The sequence below is a fragment of the Anomaloglossus baeobatrachus genome, chromosome 5 (genome assembly GCF_048569485.1).
Source record: "Anomaloglossus baeobatrachus isolate aAnoBae1 chromosome 5, aAnoBae1.hap1, whole genome shotgun sequence".
Lineage (NCBI taxonomy): Eukaryota > Metazoa > Chordata > Amphibia > Anura > Aromobatidae > Anomaloglossus > Anomaloglossus baeobatrachus.
Genome location: NC_134357.1, coordinates 7,504,367 through 7,526,575, shown reverse-complemented (window position 1 = coordinate 7,526,575; position 22,209 = coordinate 7,504,367). Strand labels below are relative to the sequence as shown.

General features: G+C 52.4%; 1 protein-coding gene across 1 annotated transcript in view; it reads right to left on the bottom strand.

The window, feature by feature from the left end:
- The window catches only part of AFAP1L2 (actin filament associated protein 1 like 2), a 193,602-nt gene that overhangs the window by 33,493 nt on the left and 137,900 nt on the right, over positions 1-22,209 (bottom strand). Inside the window, exons 6-10 of the mRNA XM_075348154.1 lie at positions 12,645-12,856; positions 12,120-12,299; positions 9,445-9,534; positions 9,213-9,297; positions 1,720-1,824 (exon numbers count right to left, since the gene is read on the bottom strand). Of these exons, the coding sequence (XP_075204269.1) occupies positions 1,720-1,824; positions 9,213-9,297; positions 9,445-9,534; positions 12,120-12,299; positions 12,645-12,856 (672 nt within the window). The remainder of the gene's footprint in view (positions 1-1,719; positions 1,825-9,212; positions 9,298-9,444; positions 9,535-12,119; positions 12,300-12,644; positions 12,857-22,209) is intronic.

The window sequence follows — 22,209 nt, the reverse complement described above, 5'->3', positions numbered from 1 at the left end:
TGACTTTTGGGGGTGTTTTTGACCTCATGATGTCGGGTGTGACTTTTTGGGGGTGTTTTTGACCTCATGATGTCGTGTGTGACTTTTGGGGGTGTTTTTGACCTCATGATGTCGGGTGTGACTTTTTGGGGGTGTTTTTGACCTCATGATGTCGTGTGTGACTTTTGGGGGTGTTTTTGACCTCATGATGTCGGGTGTGACTTTTTGGGGGTGTTTTTGACCTCATGATGTCGTGTGTGACTTTTGGGGGTGTTTTTGACCTCATGATGTCAGGTGTGACTCTTTTCCCCTCAATATAAACAGTTTGTGCTGCTCTCATACACAGCGGCCGGAGGACGCCTCTGTCCGATGGTGAAACGCGCAGCCCTTGTTGTTTTCATACATCTTTATTAGGATATTATCTGCTTGTTTTTCCAGCAGCGCTTTTATGACCTAGCCATTATGGGATGTATTACTACTTGATATGGACGTTTCCATTGGTCATCACTATGGGGTCTCCAGGGACCCCGGCACTCAGCGGTTATCAGTGCAGCGCTCCTAGTGGCCACTGATAGGTACTGCACACCCACTCATTCCAGGCTGCTGCTGCCACCGATCTGATAGTGATGGATGATCTGCAGGATAATAGCAAAGTGATGGAACAACCGTGTAAGACATTGTCTGCTCCAGGCAACTACATGAAGGGTCTGTGCCGCAGACCACCACTGTGCTACAGACCACTACTAACTACAGACCACCACGATACTACACAGACCACCACTATACTCCACAGACCACCACTATACTCCACAGACCACCACTATACTCCACAGACCACCACTATACTCCACAGACCACCACTATACTCCACAGACCACCACTATACTCCACAGACCACCACTATACTACACAGACCACCACTATACTACACAGACCACCACTATACTCCACAGACCACCACTATACTCCACAGACCACCACTATACTACACAGACCACCACTATACTACACAGACCACCACTATACTACACAGACCACCACTGTACTCCACAGACCACCACTATACTCCACAGACCACCACTATACTACACAGACCACCACTATACTCCACAGACCACCACTATACTCCACAGACCACCACTGTACTCCACAGACCACCACTGTACTCCACAGACCACCACTGTACTACACAGACCACCACTGTACTCCACAGACCACCACTGTACTCCACAGACCACCACTATACTCCACAGACCACCACTATACTACACAGACCACCACTGTACTACACAGACCACCACTGTACTCCACAGACCACCACTGTACTCCACAGACCACCACTATACTACACAGACCACCACTATACTACACAGACCCCCACTGTACTCCACAGACCACCACTATACTCCACAGACCACCACTATACTCCACAGACCACCACTATACTCCACAGACCACCACTATACCACACAGACCACCACTATACTCCACAGACCACTACTAACTACAGACCACCACTATACTCCACAGACCACCACTATACTACACAGACCCCCACTATACTACAGACCCCCACTATACTCCAGACCCTTCCCAGTGGGAGGATATAGTACGGTTCAGTAGGACGAGGACATGATTCTCCACTGATTATGGATATTCGGGTGCTCCGCGCTTCACTTCTGTGCCAGGATCACACATTCCTGGTTATATGGAAGACATGATATGAGTAACGCTACGTACTGGAGGTCTCCAGCGTCTTCTCCGGACTCTCCATGGAGGAGGACTTCTTTCTTCCCAGATTCATCAGGTTGCTGAGTTTCAGGCCCGATGGACCCTTCTTCTTCACTGGGTGGGAAGACAGACACAGGGGACACCATTAATATCAGCCTTGTGATAGGCGGGACAACACTACCTCCAGCCCAGCAGGACACATACTTTTATATGTGTCTATTATATCTGAAAAGGTCGAGGCTGATTCCCCCCCCCTAATAATCACAGGTCAGGAGTCTACATGTGATAATCCGCACACAGCAAGGCATGGTGGCCTCAATGTAGATCACAGCCGCGAGGAAAACGCCAAGAAGACACAGACTCCGGAAACAGATGTAAAAAGAACCAAATCCCCCAAAACAAGGACTAATGAGGAGCACAAAGTGATGGGGCGACACAGGGTCACGGACGTCCTCCAAAGGATCCGCCAAGGGAAGACGCCACGCAGGATTCTGTTCTGCTGCTTCCTACTTCTGCTCTATAATTACACACAAAAGCCGAACATCTCTGCACAAAGAGGCACTGTCCGTCCAGACTAGAAGGGTCCGACAGTGCAAGACCATCATCCTGCACGGGGGCCGTCACTGGAACCAGCGGCCAACGCTCCCATACAACGCCCCTAATTAGCAAGAGCGGACAGCACAAGCCTGCTCTGTATACTGGGGGCAAATCACAGCATCTATGTGCAATCAACAGTACCATTCTATATATACACTGCACAGTACCACTTCTCCTGTCCTGTATACTGGGTGTAATCCTCAGTATCTGTATTATTCTATATACATATACACTGCACAGTACCACTTCTCCTGTCCTGTATACTGGGTGTAATCCTCAGTATCTGTATTATTCTGTATATATACTGCACAGTACCACTTCTCCTGTCCTGTATACTGGGTATAATCCTCAGTACCTGTATTATTCTGTATATATACACTGCACAGTACCACTTCTCCTGTCCTGTATACTGGGTGTAATCCTCAGTATCTGTATTATTCTGTATATATACACTGCACAGTACCACTTCTCCTGTCCTGTATACGGGGTGTAATCCTCAGTATCTGTATTATTCTGTATATACACTGCACAGTACCACTTCTCCTGTCCTGTATACTGGGTGTAATCCTCAGTATCTGTATTATTCTGTATATATACACTGCACAGTACCACTTCTCCTGTCCTGTATACTGGGTGTAATCCTCAGTATCTGTATTATTCTGTATATATACACTGCACAGTACCACTTCTCCTGTCCTGTATACTGGGTGTAATCCTCAGTATCTGTATATATACACTGCACAGTACCACTTCTCCTGTCCTGTATACTGGGTGTAATCCTCAGTATCTGTATTATCCTGTATATATACACTGCACAGTACCACTTCTCCTGTCCTGTATACTGGGTGTAATCCTCAGTATCTGTATTATTCTGTATATATACACTGCACAGTACCACTTCTCCTGTCCTGTATACTGGGTGTAATCCTCAGTATCTGTATTATTCTGTATATACACTGCACAGTACCACTTCTCCTGTCCTGTATACTGGGTGTAATCCTCAGTATCTGTATTATTCTGTATATATACACTGCACAGTACCACTTCTCCTGTCCTGTATACTGGGTGTAATCCTCAGTATCTGTATTATTCTGTATATATACACTGCACAGTACCACTTCTCCTGTCCTGTATACTGGGTGTAATCCTCAGTATCTGTATTATTCTGTATATATACACTGCACAGTACCACTTCTCCTGTCCTGTATACTGGGTGTAATCCTCAGTGTCTGTATTATTCTGTATATATACACTGCACAGTACCACTTCTCCTGTCCTGCATACTGGGTGTAATCCTCAGTGTCTGTATTATTCTGTATATATACACTGCACAGTACCACTTCTCCTGTCCTGTATACTGGGTGTAATCCTCAGTATCTGTATTATTCTGTATATATACACTGCACAGTACCACTTCTCCTGTCCTGTATACTGGGTGTAATCCTCAGTATCTGTATTATCCTGTATACATACACTGCACAGTTCCACTTCTCCTGTCCTGTATACTGGGTGTAATCCCCAGTATCTGTATTATCCTGTATATATACACTGCACAGTACCACTTCTCCTGTCCTGTATACTGGGTGTAATCCTCAGTATCTGTATTATTCTGTATATATACACTGCACAGTACCACTTCTCCTGTCCTGTATACTGGGTGTAATCCTCAGTATCTGTATTATCCTGTATACATACACTGCACAGTTCCACTTCTCCTGTCCTGTATACTTGGTGTAATCCTCAGTATCTGTATTATCCTGTATATATACACTGCACAGTACCACTTCTCCTGTCCTGTATACTGGGTGTAATCCTCAGTATCTGTATTATTCTGTATATATACACTGCACAGTACCACTTCTCCTGCCCTGTATACTGGGTGTAATCCTCAGTATCTGTATTATCCTGTATATATACACTGCACAGTACCACTTCTCCTGTCCTGTATACTGGGTGTAATCCTCAGTATCTGTATTATCCTGTATATATACACTGCACAGTACCACTTCTCCTGTCCTGTATACTGGGTGTAATCCTCAGTATCTGTATTATTCTGTATATATACACTGCACAGTACCACTTCTCCTGTCCTGTATACTGGGTGTAATCCTCAGTATCTGTATTATCCTGTATATATACACTGCACAGTACCACTTCTCCTGTCCTGTATACTGGGTGTAATCCTCAGTATCTGTATTATCCTGTATATATACACTGCACAGTACCACTTCTCCTGTCCTGTATACTGGGTGTAATCCTCAGTATCTGTATTATCCTGTATATATACACTGCACAGTACCACTTCTCCTGTCCTGTATACTGGGTGTAATCCTCAGTATCTGTATTATTCTGTATATATACACTGCACAGTACCACTTCTCCTGTCCTGTATACTGGGTGTAATCCTCAGTACCTGTATTATTCTGTATATATACACTGCACAGTACCACTTCTCCTGTCCTGTATACTGGGTGTAATCCTCAGTATCTGTATTATTCTGTATATATACACTGCACAGTACCACTTCTCCTGTCCTGTATACTGGGTGTAATCCTCAGTATCTGTATTATTCGGTATATACACACTGCACAGTACCACTTCTCCTGTCCTGTATACTGGGTGTAATCCTCAGTGTCTGTATTATTCTGTATATATACACTGCACAGTACCACTTCTCCTGTCCTGCATACTGGGTGTAATCCTCAGTGTCTGTATTATTCTGTATATATACACTGCACAGTACCACTTCTCCTGTCCTGTATACTGGGTGTAATCCTCAGTATCTGTATTATTCTGTATATATACACTGCACAGTACCACTTCTCCTGTCCTGTATACTGGGTGTAATCCTCAGTATCTGTATTATCCTGTATACATACACTGCACAGTTCCACTTCTCCTGTCCTGTATACTGGGTGTAATCCCCAGTATCTGTATTATCCTGTATATATACACTGCACAGTACCACTTCTCCTGTCCTGTATACTGGGTGTAATCCTCAGTGTCTGTATTATTCTGTATATATACACTGCACAGTACCACTTCTCCTGTCCTGTATACTGGGTGTAATCCTCAGTGTCTGTATTATTCTGTATATATACACTGCACAGTACCACTTCTCCTGTCCTGTATACTGGGTGTAATCCTCAGTGTCTGTATTATTCTGTATATATACACTGCACAGTACCACTTCTCCTGTCCTGTATACTGGGTGTAATCCCCAGTATCTGTATTATCCTGTATATATACACTGCACAGTACCACTTCTGCTGTCCTGTATACTGGGTGTAATCCTCAGTATCTGTATTATTCTGTATATATACACTGCACAGTACCACTTCTCCTGTCCTGTATACTGGGTGTAATCCTCAGTATCTGTATTATCCTGTATACATACACTGCACAGTTCCACTTCTCCTGTCCTGTATACTGGGTGTAATCCCCAGTATCTGTATTATCCTGTATATATACACTGCACAGTACCACTTCTGCTGTCCTGTATACTGGGTGTAATCCTCAGTATCTGTATTATCCTGTATATATACACTGCACAGTACCACTTCTCCTGTCCTGTATACTGGGTGTAATTCTCAGTATCTGTATTATTCTGTATATATACACTGCACAGTACCACTTCTCCTGTCCTGTATACTGGGTGTAATCCTCAGTATCTGTATTATTCTGTATATATACACTGCACAGTACCACTTCTCCTGTCCTGTATACTGGGTGTAATCCTCAGTGTCTGTATTATCCTGTATATATACACTGCACAGTACCACTTCTCCTGTCCTGTATACTAGGTGTAATCCTCAGTATCTGTATTATTCTGTATATATACACTGCACAGTACCACTTCTCCTGTCCTGTATACTGGGTGTAATCCTCAGTACCTGTATTATTCTGTATATATACACTGCACAGTACCACTTCTCCTGTCCTGTATACTGGGTGTAATCCTCAGTATCTGTATTATTCTGTATATATACACTGCACAGTACCACTTCTCCTGTCCTGTATACTGGGTGTAATCCTCAGTATCTGTATTATTCTGTATATATACACTGCACAGTACTTCTCCTGTCCTGTATACTGGGTGTAATCCTCAGTATCTGTATTATTCTGTATATATACACTGCACAGTACCACTTCTCCTGTCCTGTATACTGGGTGTAATCCTCAGTATCTGTATTATTCTGTGTATATACACTGCACAGTACCACTTCTCCTGTCCTGTATACTGGGTGTAGTCCTCAGTATCTGTATTATTCTGTATATATACACTGCACAGTACTTCTCCTGTCCTGTATACTGGGTGTAATCCTCAGTATCTGTATTATTCTGTATATATACACTGCACAGTGCCACGTCTCCTGTCCTGTATACTGGGTGTAATCCTCAGTACCTGTATTATTCTGTATATATACACTGCACAGTACCACTTCTCCTGTCCTGTATACTGGGTGTAATCCTCAGTATCTGTATTATTCTGTGTATATACACTGCACAGTACCACTTCTCCTGTCCTGTATACTGGGTGTAATCCTCAGTACCTGTATTATTCTGTATATATACACTGCACAGTACCACTTCTCCTGTCCTGTATACTGGGTGTAATCCTCAGTATCTGTATTATTCTGTGTATATACACTGCACAGTACCACTTCTCCTGTCCTGTATACTGGGTGTAGTCCTCAGTATCTGTATTATTCTGTATATATACACTGCACAGTACTTCTCCTGTCCTGTATACTGGGTGTAATCCTCAGTATCTGTATTATTCTGTATATATACACTGCACAGTACCACTTCTCCTGTCCTGTATACTGGGTGTAGTCCTCAGTATCTGTATTATTCTGTATATATACACTGCACAGTACTTCTCCTGTCCTGTATACTGGGTGTAATCCTCAGTATCTGTATTATTCTGTATATATACACTGCACAGTACCACTTCTCCTGTACTGTATACTGGGTGTAATCCTCAGTATCTGTATTATTCTGTGTATATATACACTGCACAGTACCACTTCTCCTGTCCTGTATACTGGGTGTAATCCTCAGTATCTGTATTATTCTGTATATATACACTGCACAGTACCACTTCTCCTGTCCTGTATACTGGGTGTAATCCTCAGTATCTGTATTATTCTGTATATATACACTGCACAGTACTTCTCCTGTCCTGTATACTGGGTGTAATCCTCAGTATCTGTATTATTCTGTATATATACACTGCACAGTACCACTTCTCCTGTCCTGTATACTGGGTGTAATCCTCAGTATCTGTATTATTCTGTGTATATACACTGCACAGTACCACTTCTCCTGTCCTGTATACTGGGTGTAATCCTCAGTATCTGTATTATTCTGTATATATACACTGCACAGTACCACTTCTCCTGTCCTGTATACTGGGTGTAGTCCTCAGTATCTGTATTATTCTGTATATATACACTGCACAGTACTTCTCCTGTCCTGTATACTGGGTGTAATCCTCAGTATCTGTATTATTCTGTATATATACACTGCACAGTACCACTTCTCCTGTCCTGTATACTGGGTGTAATCCTCAGTGTCTGTATTATTCTGTATATATACACTGCACAGTACCACTTCTCCGATCCTATATACTGGGTGTAATCCTCAGTACCTGTATTATTCTGTATATATACACTGCACAGTACCACTTCTCCTGTACTGTATACTGGGTGTAATCCTCAGGATCTGTATTATTCTGTATATATACACTGCACAGTACCACTTCTCCTGTCCTGTATACTGGGTGTAATCCTCAGTATCTGTATTATTCTGTATATATACACTGCACAGTACCACTTCTCCTGTCCTGTATACTGGGTGTAATCCTCAGTATCTGTATTATTCTGTATATATACACTGCACAGTACCACTTCTCCTGTCCTGTATACTGGGTGTAATCCTCAGTATCTGTATTATTCTGTGTATATACACTGCACAGTACCACTTCTCCTATCCTGTATACTGGGTGTAGTCCTCAGTATCTGTATTATTCTGTATATATACACTGCACAGTACCACTTCTCCTGTCCTGTATACTGGGTGTAATCCTCAGTATCTGTATTATTCTGTATACATACACTGCACAGTGCCTCTTCTCCTGTCCTGTATACTGGGTGTAATCCTCAGTACTTGTATTATTCTGTATATACACTGCACAGTACCACTTCTCCTGTCCTGTATACTGGGTGTAATCCTCAGTATCTGTATTATTCTGTATATATACACTGCACAGTACCACTTCTCCTGTCCTGTATACTGGGTGTAATCCTCAGTATCTGTATTATTCTGTATACATACACTGCACAGTGCCTCTTCTCCTGCCCTGTATACTGGGTGTAATCCTCAGTACTTGTATTATTCTGTATATACACTGCACAGTGCCACTTCTCCTGTCCTGTATACTGGGTGTAATCCTCAGTATCTGTATTATTCTGTGTATATACACTGCACAGTACCACTTCTCCTGTCCTGTATACTGGGTGTAATCCTCAGTATCTGTATTATTCTGTATATATACACTGCACAGTACCACTTCTCCTGTCCTGTATACTGGGTGTAATCCTCAGTATCTGTATTATTCTGTATATATACACTGCACAGTACCACTTCTTCTCCTGTCCTGTATACTGGGTGTAATCCTCAGTATCTGTATTATTCTGTATATATACACTGCACAGTACCACTTCTCCTGTCCTGTATACTGGGTGTAATCCTCAGTATCTGTATTATTCTGTGTATATACACTGCACAGTACCACTTCTCCTGTCCTGTATACTGGGTGTAATCCTCAGTATCTGTATTATTCTGTGTATATACACTGCACAGTACCACTGGGTGTAGTTTGCCGGTCTGATGTGTTTTACCTTCCTTGATCTCGGGGGTCTCGGGGTGCCCATCTGTGCTGCTTCCGCTTTCTGAGGCTGCGGAGTATCTGTCCGTGGCTTCACCCTATTGTATACAGTATTGCACTCTTGTCGTTATGATTGTTAGCAGCAGTAGCATTACCCTATAGATCAGTCTGATTGGATAGCAGATGACTCAGACTCTGCGGTTTCCGTTCTTGCCCTCAGATCTGACAGATTCTGATGTTTGTACCTTGCTGTGGATGGGACGTTGATTGTCTGCAGCGGTCAGTGAGCTTTCCGGGATGGACTCGCTCTGCGTCCCGCTGGTGTCCTGGATGACCTGAGGAGCAGAGACCCCGATATTACACCCCAGAAATGACACGTACGGAAGGAAACAATGGTGCGAATCTCTGAAGGTTTGATATAAAAGTAACAAACTGTAATAACTGGTGACTACAATGCAGCGTCTGTGCCCGGGACCGCGAGGAGGGCCTCTCCGCTCACTAGCCATTGTCCCCCGCTCTCTGCCCATTGGCCCCCGCTCACTAGCCATTGTCCCCCGCTCACTAGCCATTGGCCCCTGCTCACTAGCCGTTGGCCCCCGCTCTCTGCCCATTGGCCCCCGCTCACTAGCCGTTGGCCCCTGCTCACTAGCCGTTGGCCCCCGCTCTCTGCCCATTGGCCCCCGCTCACTAGCCATTGTCCCCCGCTCTCTGCCCATTGGCCCCCGCTCACTAGCCATTGGCCCCTGCTCACTAGCCATTGGCCCCCGCTCTCTGCCCATTGGCCCCCGCTCACTAGCCATTGGCCCCCGCTCACTAGCCATTGTCCCCCGCTCTCTGCCCATTGGCCCCCGCTCACTAGCCATTGGCCCCTGCTCACTAGCCATTGGCCCCCGCTCTCTGCCCATTGGCCCCCGCTCACTAGCCATTGTCCCCCGCTCTCTGCCCATTGGCCCCTGCTCACTAGCCATTGGCCCCTGCTCACTAGCCATTGGCCCCCGCTCTCTGCCCATTGGCCCCCGCTCACTAGCCATTGGCCCCCGCTCTCTGCCCATTGGCCCCCGCTCTCTGCCCATTGGCCCCCGCTCTCTGCCCATTGGCCCCCGCTCACATTTATGGGGTTTTGCAGGTTTTATAGGGAAGTTTAAGCTTTTATCTCGGGGTCTTTGAAGTCTCAGCAGGAAATGTTCCCACACAACAGTTGTGTGTCCATTATTGAGGAGGTGAAGACCCCGCTCCCCGCGATAGCAGAGGCCTCTGTCCTCTACATGAAAGACGACCCCCAGATGGAGGAGAAGCCGGGTCCACGGCGGAGGTGGCCGCTCATTAAAGGCACAGGCTTCTTATTGATCATTAGTGAATAGTTCCGCTACAAAAGTAGAAGAAGTTCTGCCCCTCAGACACCGGACATTTCTACTGTACTACTAAAGACACTAACGGCTGCTGATCAGAGAAGAAACCAGCGGGCGCCAGGTGGCAGTGACAGGCACGTGCGGGTCCTAGGTGGCAGTGACAGGCACGTGCGGGTCCTAGATGACAGTGACAGTGACGTGCGGGTCCTAGGTGGCAGTGACAGGCGCGTGCGGGTCCTAGGTGGCAGTGACAGGCGCGTGCGGGTCCTAGGTGACAGTGACAGGCGTGCGCGGGTCCTAGGTGACAGGTGTGCGCGGGTCCTAGGTGACAGGCGTGCGCGGGTCCTAGGTGACAGGCGTGCGCGGGTCCTAGGTGACAGGCGTGCGCGGGTCCTAGGTGACAGGCGTGCGCGGGTCCTAGGCGACAGGCGTGCGCGGGTCCTAGGCGACAGGCGTGCGCGGGTCCTAGGCGACAGGCGTGCGCGGGTCCTAGGTGACAGTGACAGGCGTGTGCGGGTCCTAGGTGACAGGCGTGTGCGGGTAATAGGTGACAGTGACAGGCGTGTGCGGGTCCTAGGTCACAGTGACAGGCGCGTGCGGGTCCCAGGTGACAGTGACAGGCGCGTGCGGGTCCCAGGTGACAGTGACAGGCGTGTGCGGGTCCCAGGTGGCAGTGACAGGCGTGTGCGGGTCCCAGGTGGCAGTGACAGGCGTGTGTCGGTCCTAGGTGGCAGTGACAGGCGTGTACGGGTCCTAGGTGGCAGTGACAGGCGTGTGCGGGTCCTAAGTGACAGGCGTGTGCGGGTCCTAGGTGACAGGCGTGTGCGGGTCCTAGGTGGCAGTGACAGGCGTGTACGGGTCCTAGGTGGCAGTGACAGGCGTGTGTGGGTCCTAGGTGACAGGCGTGTGCGGGTCCTAGGTGACAGGCGTGTGCGGGTCCTAGGTGGCAGGCGTGTGCGGGTCCTAGGTGGCAGGCGTGTGCGGGTCCTAGGTGGCAGTGACAGGCGTGTGCGGGTCCTAGGTGGCAGGCGTGTGCGGGTCCTAGGTGGCAGGCGTGTGCGGGTCCTAGGTGGCAGTGACAGGCGTGTGTGGGTCCTAGGTGGCAGGCGTGTGCGGGTCCTAGGTGGCAGGCGTGTGCGGGTCCTAGGTGACAGTGACAGGCGTGTGCGGGTCCTAGGTGACAGTGACAGGCGTGTGCTGTGCGGGTCCTAGGTGGCAGGCGTGTGCGGGTCCTAGGTGACAGTGACAGGTGTGTGCGGGTCCTAGGTGACAGTGACAGGCGTGCGCGGGTCCTCGGTGGCAGGCGTGTGCGGGTCCTAGGTGGCAGTGACAGGCGTGTGCGGGTCCTAGGTGGCAGTGACAGGCGTGTGCGGGTCCTCGGTGGCAGGCGTGTGCGGGTCCTAGGTGGCAGGCGTGTGCGGGTCCTAGGTGGCAGGCGTGTGCGGGTCCTAGGTGACAGTGACAGGTGTGTGCGGGTCGTAGGTGACAGTGACAGGCGTGCGCGGGTCCTCGGTGGCAGTGACAGGCGTGTGCGGGTCCTCGGTGGCAGGCGTGTGGCGGTTAGCACTTACCTTCAGCCATTGCAGCGCCTGCTCCCGGCTCTGCATCCCCAGCACTATCACGTCCCCAGTACTCGGGGTGATCTTCAGGTTGTGCTCCTTCTTCCGCACCTGCTTCTCTTTGTGGGTCACTGAGCAGCCCAGTAAACTGATGTCCAGCTGAGGACTGTGCTCCTTGGAGCTTTTATAACACTGAGGAGGAAAATGTGCAATTAGCGCCTAATTATCCGTCAGCAGGTGATGAGGAGGGGAGCAGACGTGCGGGGCGCGGCGGGGCGCGGGGTGGGGCGCGGCGGGGCGGGGGACGGGGCGCGGCGGGGCGCGGGGTGGGGCGCGGCGGGGCGGGGGACGGGGCGCGGCGGGGCGCGGCGGGGCGCGGGGTGGGGCGCGGCGGGGCGGGGGACGGGGCGCGGCGGGGCGCGGGGTGGGGCGCGGCGGGGGACGGGGCGCGGGGCGCGGCGGGGCGCGGCGGGGCGCGGCGGGGCGCGGGGTGGGGCGCGGCGGGGCGGGGGACGGGGCGGGGCGGGGGGTCGTTACCATGAGGCGGCCGTCCCTGATCACACACAGCTGCTTTGCCCACTGTCCCAGCCACTTCTTCCTCCACAGGAAGGCGCAGATGAGGGCGTCCTTCATCAGCTCTATGGAGGCCTCCGTTGACGGCCATTGGTGCTGGTGGGCGGGCGACTTTCCCCGGGTATTTTCCTCTTCGTCGTAAGACTCATACGAGCTGCTGACGGCTTCTCCGTCCTCTGAAAGGTGAGAAGAATCAATATGAGTGGCACACGCAGCACACGGGTCCCGTCACAATGTGTGCGGCTCACAGAGCATTGCCTGATACAGAGTCAGTCGTCTCGTCTGCTGCTCTTTCTCCCCTCTCACAGCACGCACTCTCACAATGTGCAGCTGCATCCCCCTCCTCCCTGTCTATGATTACTTTACACTCTGAAATTGTTCAGAAACCTCAAAATAAAAAAAAAGAAATCTACTGGGAGATGGTAAATGCAGAGAGAGGGGGGCTGCAGACCCCGGCCGGTGAGGAGGACACGGTGCTCTAATGTCCTATGTGGTCACATCATCCCCACACGGGGGGCGCCCTGAAGAATCTGGCTCCTTCGCGCAGTCTTTGGGGTCTGTGGTTCCATTTCCCTTGATTTTATTTGTAATATGGAAGCGTCATGTTTCTATCTGGGTTTCTCGGAGCGTCCGGCAGCCGCAGATTAACCATTGCCTCTCAGGATAATCGGTGAGAGCGGAGACGGATAATGGAGTGACCGAACTTTCCACAGGAGCTGCTGGACTGACAGCCCACTCCCACTCAGGACCAGGGGCCACACAATCAGCTGCTGTGGATACTCCACGGGGCCCCTGGGCTTCGATGCCAAACATGAACACGTCCCCTCACTTCTATATACCATTAGTATTACAGGGTCCCCAGGTCTCCAGGACTTTGCTGCGCCCCCATATCTACACCCTGGCTGCAGCCGCCCATCGCAGGGTAAGATGGATCCTTTCCACATGAGTGGAGTGACGCTGGGCTTCAGCTGCTGCAGGCAGCACTAGGTGAGGACTGAGCCAAAGAGGTGCCGCAGCAGCCATGATTGCCAGGCTGCACTTTCTATGAAGTTACTATATTGCGTCGTGTGTTACATGTTCTGCAAAAATAAAAATCTGGGGAACAATGGTGGCTCCATGAGTGACAGAGGACAGCGGACAGAGGACAGCAGACAGAGGACACCGGACAGCGGACAGAGGACAGCGAACAGAGGACAGCGAACAGAGGACAGCAGACAGCGGACAGCGGACAGAGGACAGCGGACAGCGGACAGAGGACAGCGGACAGAGGACAGCGGACAGCGGACAGAGGACAGAGGACAGAGGACAGAGGACAGCGGACAGAGGACAGCGGACAGAGGACAGCGGACAGAGGACAGCGGACAGAGAACAGCGAACAGAGGACAGAGGACAGCGGACAGAGAACAGAGGACAGAGGACAGCGGACAGAGGACAGCGGACAGCGGACAGAGAACAGCGAACAGAGGACAGCGGACAGCGGACAGAGGACAGAGGACAGCGGACAGCGGACAGAGGACAGAGGACAGCGGACAGAGGACAGCGGACAGAGGACAGCGGACAGCGAACAGCGAACAGAGGACAGAGGACAGCGGACAGCGGACAGAGGACAGCGGACAGCGGACAGAGGACAGCGGACAGCGGACAGAGGACAGCGGACAGAGGACAGCGGACAGAGGACAGAGGACAGAGGACAGCGGACAGCGGACAGAGGACAGAGGACAGAGGACAGAGGACAGAGGACAGCGGACAGAGGACAGCGGACAGAGGACAGCGGACAGAGAACAGCGAACAGAGGACAGAGGACAGCGGACAGAGGACAGCGGACACCGGAGAGAGGACAGCGGACAGAGAACAGCGGACAGAGGACAGCGGACAGAGAACAGCGGACAGAGGACAGAGAACAGCGGACAGAGAACAGCGGACAGAGAACAGCGGACAGAGGACAGCGGACAGAGAACAGCGGACAGAGAACAGCGGACAGAGGACAACGGACAGAGGACAGCGGACAGAGAACAGCGGACAGAGGACAGAGAACAGCGGACAGAGGACAGAGAACAGCGGACAGAGGACAGAGAACAGCGGACAGAGGACAGAGAACAGCGGACAGAGGACAGAGGACAGCGGACAGAGGACAGAGAACAGCGGACAGAGGACAGAGAACAGCGGACAGAGGACAGAGGACAGAGAACAGCGGACAGAGGACAGAGAACAGCGGACAGAGGACAGAGGACAGCGGACAGAGGACAGAGGACAGCGGACAGAGAACAGCGGACAGAGAACAGCGGACAGAGGACAGAGAACAGCGGACAGAGGACAGCGGACAGAGAACAGCGGACAGATGACAGAGGACAGAGAACAGCGGACAGAGGACAGCGGACAGAGAACAGCGGACAGAGGACAGAGAACAGCGGACAGAGGACAGCGGACAGAGGACAGCGGACACCGAACAGAGGACAGCGGACAGAGAACAGCGGACAGAGGACAGCGGACAGAGAACAGCGGACAGAGAACAGCGGACAGAGGACAGAGGACAGCGGACAACGGACAGAGGACAGCGGACAGAGGACCGCGGACAGAGGACAGCGGACAGAGAACAGCGGACAGAGAACAGCGGACAGAGGACAGCGGACAGAGAACAGCGGACAGAGGACAGAGGACAGAGAACAGCGGACAGAGGACAGAGAACAGCGGACAGAGGACCGCGGACAGAGGACAGAGGACAGCGGACAGAGAACAGCGGACAGAGGACCGCGGACAGAGGACAGCGGACAGCGGACAGAGAACAGCGGACAGAGGACAGAGAACAGCGGACAGCAGACAGAGGACAGTGGACAGAGGACAGCGGACACCCTGACAGAGGACAGCGGACAGAGAACAGCGGACAGAGGACAGAGAACAGCGGACAGCGGACAGAGGACAGCGGACAGAGGACAGCGGACAGAGGACAGCGGACAGAGGACAGAGAACAGCGGACAGAGGACAGCGGACAGCGGACAGAGGACAGAGGTCAGCAGACAGCGGACAGAGGTCAGCAGACAGCGGACAGAGGACATCGGACAGAGGACAGCGGACAGAGGACCGCGGACAGAGGACAGCGGACAGAGAACAGCGAACAGAGGACAGAGGACAGAGGACAGAGGTCAGCGGACAGCGGACAGAGGTCAGCGGACAGAGGTCAGCAGACAGCGGACAGAGGTCAGCAGACAGCGGACAGAGGACAGAGGACAATCCCTGCAGATGATCAGTGTGTAATGTATCACGAGATCGCAGCCACAGACGTGGCGCATAGTGACACCCACGAGGCGCCGGACACGAACACTGGAGGATCCGATGACCGCGGGGCAGGATTATTAACCCCCTGGACACCGACCTCACCCCGGACAACGCGAACATTATAGAAGCACCTAGACACCAGGAACCCTGTATATTAACCCGGGAGACTCCACTGATGTCAGCAATATCCCAGGGGCCAATGTGTGGGATATTAACCCACTAAACACCAGGGATGTTATTATTGATCCAACAGACACCATAAATATTAAAGGGATTGTCCAGGATTTAGGGGTACTTTACACGCTGCGACATCGCTACCAATATATCGTTGGGGTCACGTCATTAGTGACGCACATCCTGCGTCGGTAGCGACATTGCAACGTGTTAACACTAATGAGCAACGATTAACGATCGCAAAATCGTTCCAAAACGGTGATCGGTGACACGTCGCTCCTTTCCTGATTATCGCTGCAGCGACAGGTGCGTTGTTGTTTGTCGTTCCTGCAGCTCCATACATCGCTCCGTGTGACTCCGCAGGAGCGAGGAACATCTCCTTACCTGCCGCCACCGGCAATGCGGAAGGAAGGAGGTGGGCGGGATGTTACGCCCCGCTTATCTCCGCCCCTCCGCTTCTATTGGCCGGCTGCTTAGTGACGTCGCTGTGATGCCGCACGACCCGCCCCCTTGAAGGAGGGATTGTTCGGCGGTCACAGCGACGTCGCAGGGCAGGTGAGTGCGTGTGACGCTGCCGTGGCGATAATGTTCACTACGGCAGCGATCACACAATATCGCACACACGACGGGGGCGGGGGCTATCGCACGCAACATCACTAGCAATGTCGCAGCGTGTAAAGCCCCCTTTAGAGATGGCTTTTCCTGATTATCGGATTAGCGGGGTTATGTCACCCGACATCTCTACGGTACCGAATGGCTGTTATCAGGTGGTGACAGCATGAAATAGTGAATAGGAGCCGGATCAGCACCGCTCCGGACCCCAGAGCAATCCCTACACAGTGCGCAGAGTTGTGCAGAGTTATGCAGAGTTGTGCAGAGTTGTGCAGAGTTATGCAGAGCTGTGCAGAGTTGTGCAGAGCTGTGCAGAGTTGTGCGGAGCTGTGCGGAGTTGTGCAGAGCTGTGCAGAGCTGTGCGGAGTTGAGCAGAGTTGTGCAGAGCTGTGCAGAGCTGTGCGGAGTTGAGCAGAGTTGTGCAGAGCTGTGCGGAGTTGTGTGGAGCTGTGCAGAGTTGTGCAGAGCTATGCGGAGTTGTGTGGAGCTGTGCAGAGTTGTGTAGAGTTGTGCATAGCTGTGCGGAGCTGTGCGGAGTTGTGTGGAGCTGTGCAGAGTTGTGCAGAGCTGTGCGGAGTTGTGCAGAGCTGTGCAGAGCTGTGCGGAGTTGTGCAGAGTTGTGCAGAGCTGTGCAGAGTTGTGCAGAGCTGTGCAGAGTTGTACAGAGTTGTGCAGAGCTGTGCAGAGTTGTGAGGAGCTGTGCGGAGTTGTGCAGCGCTGTGCATAGCTGTGCGGAGTTGCGCGGAGTTGTGCGGAGTTGAGCAGAGTTGTGTAGAGCTGTGCGGAGTTGTGCGGAGTTGAGCAGAGTTGTGTAGAGCTGTGCGGAGCTGCGCGGAGTTGTGCGGAGTTGTGCGGAGTTGTACAGAGTTATGCAGAGCTGTGCAGAGTTGTGAGGAGCTGTGCGGAGTTGTGCAGCGCTGTGCATAGCTGTGCGGAGTTTCGCGGAGTTGTGCGGAGTTGAGCAGAGTTGTGTAGAGCTGTGCGGAGTTGTGCGGAGCTGCGCGGAGTTGTGCGGAGTTGTGCGGAGTTGTGCTGCACATTGGGGACATCTGGAAAACAGCGGATCAGTGGGGGTGCCATGTATCCGCCCCCCAAGGATCCAGTATCAATCACCTGTCCTAAGGATGGGTCATCATCCATATACTAAAGCTGGAAATTAACCCATTCCGTCACTACATATGGACCCCACCCCCAGGATATTACTGAGCTGCAGAACATTGTTACATATGAAGTTACAGGTTTCGGATGGCGTCAGTGAATAAGTGATAGAATTGAGAGCAGCAGAGTGACACTGGCGGGCGGGGAATGAGGAAGGTGAGACGAGACCGGGACCGGGAACAGAAACTGCAATCAGTCCCCACAAGCCTGAATGAGGAAGAGTCCACAACAGCCAGGTCCGGGGCCGCGTCCGGACTCAGGAAGCAAAACGAGAAAATAGCGTGTAAATGGCTGCAGAAGCCACCATCAGCCGCACCCGGGATGACAGCACCGAGAGGGGACAGCTCAGCGCACGACGCGGTTCACACTGTGACAGCCTCTCACTAGAAATCCACTCCAATAATGGGAATGCAGCAGGGACAGGACGCAGTTCACACCAGTGATGCCGCATGGACAGGACGCAGTTCACACCAGTGATGCAGCATGGACAGGACGCAGTTCACACCAGTGATGCCGCATGGACAGGACGCAGTTCACACCAGTGATGCAGCAGGGACAGGACGCAGTTCACACCAGTGATGCAGCAGGGACAGGGCGCAGTTCACACCAGTGATGCAGCAGGGACAGGACGCAGTTCACACCAGTGATGCAGCAGGGACAGGACGCAGTTCACACCAGTGATGCAGCAGGGACAGGACGCAGTTCACACCAGTGATGCAGCAGGGACAGGACGCAGTTCACACCAGTGATGCAGCAGGGACAGGACGCAGTTCACACCAGTGATGCAGCAGGGACAGGACGCAGTTCACACCAGTGATGCAGCAGGGACAGGGCGCAGTTCACACCAGTGATGCAGCAGGGACAGGGCGCAGTTCACACCAGTGATGCAGCAGGGACAGGGCGCAGTTCACACCAGTGATGCAGCAGGGACAGGGCGCAGTTCACACCAGTGATGCAGCATGGACAGGGCGCAGTTCACACCAGTGATGCAGCAGGGACAGGACGCAGTTCACACCAGTGATGTAGCATGGACAGGACGCAGTTCACACCAGTGATGCAACAGGGACAGGACGCAGTTCACACCAGTGATGCAGCATGGACAGGACGCAGTTCACACCAGTGATGCAACAGGGACAGGACGCAGTTCACACCAGTGATGTAGCATGGACAGGACGCAGTTCACACCAGTGATGTAGCATGGACAGGACGCAGTTCACACCAGTGATGCAACAGGGACAGGACGCAGTTCACACCAGTGATGCAGCATGGACAGGACGCAGTTCACACCAGTGATGCAGCATGGACAGGACGCAGTTCACACCAGTGATGCAGGATGGACAGGATGCAGTTCACACCAGTGATGCCGCATGGACAGGGCGCAGTTCACACCAGTGATGCAGCATGGACAGGGCGCAGTTCACACCAGTGATGCAGCATGGACAGGACGCAGTTCACACCAGTGATGCAGCAGGGACAGGACACAGTTCACACCAGTGATGCAGCAGGGACAGGACGCAGTTCACACCAGTGATGCAGCAGGAACAGGGCGCAGTTCACACCAGTGATGCAGCATGGACAGGACGCAGTTCACACCAGTGATGCAGCATGGACAGGACGCAGTTCACACCAGTGATGCAGCATGGACAGGACGCAGTTCACACCAGTGATGCAGCAGGGACAGGACGCAGTTCACACCAGTGATGCAGCAGGGACAGGACGCAGTTCACACCAGTGATGCAGCAGGGACAGGACGCAGTTCACACCAGTGATGCAGCATGGACAGGGTGCAGTTCACACCAGTGATGCAGCATGGACAGGGCGCAGTTCACACCAGTGATGCAGCATGGACAGGGCGCAGTTCACACCAGTGATGCAGCATGGACAGGACGCAGTTCGCACCAGTGATGCAGCATGGACAGGACGCAGTTCACACCAGTGATGCAGCAGGGACAGGACGCAGTTCACACCAGTGATGCAGCATGGACAGGACGCAGTTCACACCAGTGATGCAGCATGGACAGGATGCAGTTCACACCAGTGATGCAGCATGGACAGGACGCAGTTCACACCAGTGATGCAGCATGGACAGGACGCAGTTCACACCAGTGATGCAGCATGGACAGGACGCAGTTCACACCAGTGATGCAGCAGGGACAGGACGCAGTTCACACCAGTGATGCAGCATGGACAGGACGCAGTTCACACCAGTGATGCAGCATGGACAGGGCGCAGTTCACACCAGTGATGCAGCATGGACAGGGCGCAGTTCACACCAGTGATGCAGCATGGACAGGACGCAGTTCACACCAGTGATGCAGCAGGGACAGGACACAGTTCACACCAGTGATGCAGCAGGGACAGGACGCAGTTCACACCAGTGATGCAGCAGGAACAGGGCGCAGTTCACACCAGTGATGCAGCATGGACAGGACGCAGTTCACACCAGTGATGCAGCATGGACAGGACGCAGTTCACACCAGTGATGCAGCAGGGACAGGGCGCAGTTCACACCAGTGATGCAGCATGGACAGGACGCAGTTCACACCAGTGATGCAGCATGGACAGGATGCAGTTCACACCAGTGATGCAGCATGGACAGGACGCAGTTCACACCAGTGATGCAGCATGGACAGGACGCAGTTCACACCAGTGATGCAGCATGGACAGGACGCAGTTCACACCAGTGATGCAGCATGGACAGGACGCAGTTCACACCAGTGATGCAGCATGGACAGGGCGCAGTTCACACCAGTGATGCAGCATGGACAGGGTGCAGTTCACACCAGTGATGCAGCATGGACAGGGCGCAGTTCACACCAGTGATGCAGCAGGGACAGGACGCAGTTCACACCAGTGATGCAGCAGGGACAGGGCGCAGTTCACACCAGTGATGCAGCAGGGACAGGGCGCAGTTCATACCAGAGATGCAGCAGGGACAGAACGCAGTTCACACCAGTGATGCAGCATGGACAGGGCGCAGTTCACACCAGTGATGCAGCAGGGACAGGGCACAGTTCACACCAGTGATGCAGCATGGACAGGGCACAGTTCACACCAGTGATGCAGCATGGACAGGACGCAGTTCACACCAGTGATGCAGCAGGGACAGGACGCAGTTCACACCAGTGATGCAGCAGGGACAGGACACAGTTCACACCAGTGATGCAGCAGGGACAGGACGCAGTTCACACCAGTGATGCAGCAGGGACAGGGCGCAGTTCACACCAGTGATGCAGCATGGACAGGACGCAGTTCACACCAGTGATGCAGCAGGGACAGGGCGCAGTTCACACCAGTGATGCAGCAGGGACAGGACGCAGTTCACACCAGTGATGCAGCATGGACAGGGCACAGTTCACACCAGTGATGCAGCAGGGACAGGACGCAGTTCACACCAGTGATGCAGCAGGGACAGGACGCAGTTCACACCAGTGATGCAGCAGGGACAGGGCGCAGTTCACACCAGTGATGCAGCAGGGACAGGACGCAGTTCACACCAGTGATGCAGCAGGGACAGGACGCAGTTCACACCAGTGATGCAGCATGGACAGGGCGCAGTTCACACCAGTGATGCAGCAGGGACAGGACGCAGTTCACACCAGTGATGCAGCAGGGACAGGACGCAGTTTATACCAGAGATGCAGCAGGGACAGGACGCAGTTCACACCAGTGATGCAGCAGGGACAGGGCGCAGTTCATACCAGAGATGCAGCAGGGACAGGACGCAGTTCACACCAGTGATGCAGCAGGGACAGGACGCAGTTCACACCAGTGATGCAGCAGGGACAGGGCGCAGTTCATACCAGAGATGCAGCAGGGACAGGACGCAGTTCACACCAGTGATGCAGCATGGACAGGACGCAGTTCACACCAGTGATGCAGCAGGGACAGGGCGCAGTTCACACCAGTGATGCAGCAGGGACAGGACGCAGTTCACACCAGTGATGCAGCAGGGACAGGGCACAGTTCACACCAGTGATGCAGCATGGACAGGACGCAGTTCACACCAGTGATGCAGGATGGACAGGACGCAGTTCACACCAGTGATGCAGCAGGGACAGGACGCAGTTCACACCAGTGATGCAGCAGGGACAGGACGCAGTTCACACCAGTGATGCAGCAGGCACAGGACGCAGTTCACACCAGTGATGCAGCAGGGACAGGACGCAGTTCACACCAGTGATGCAGCAGGGACAGGACGCAGTTCACACCAGTGATGCAGCAGGGACAGGGCGCAGTTCATACCAGTGATGCAGCAGGGACAGGGCGCAGTTCACACCAGTGATGCAGCAGGGACAGGACGCAGTTCACA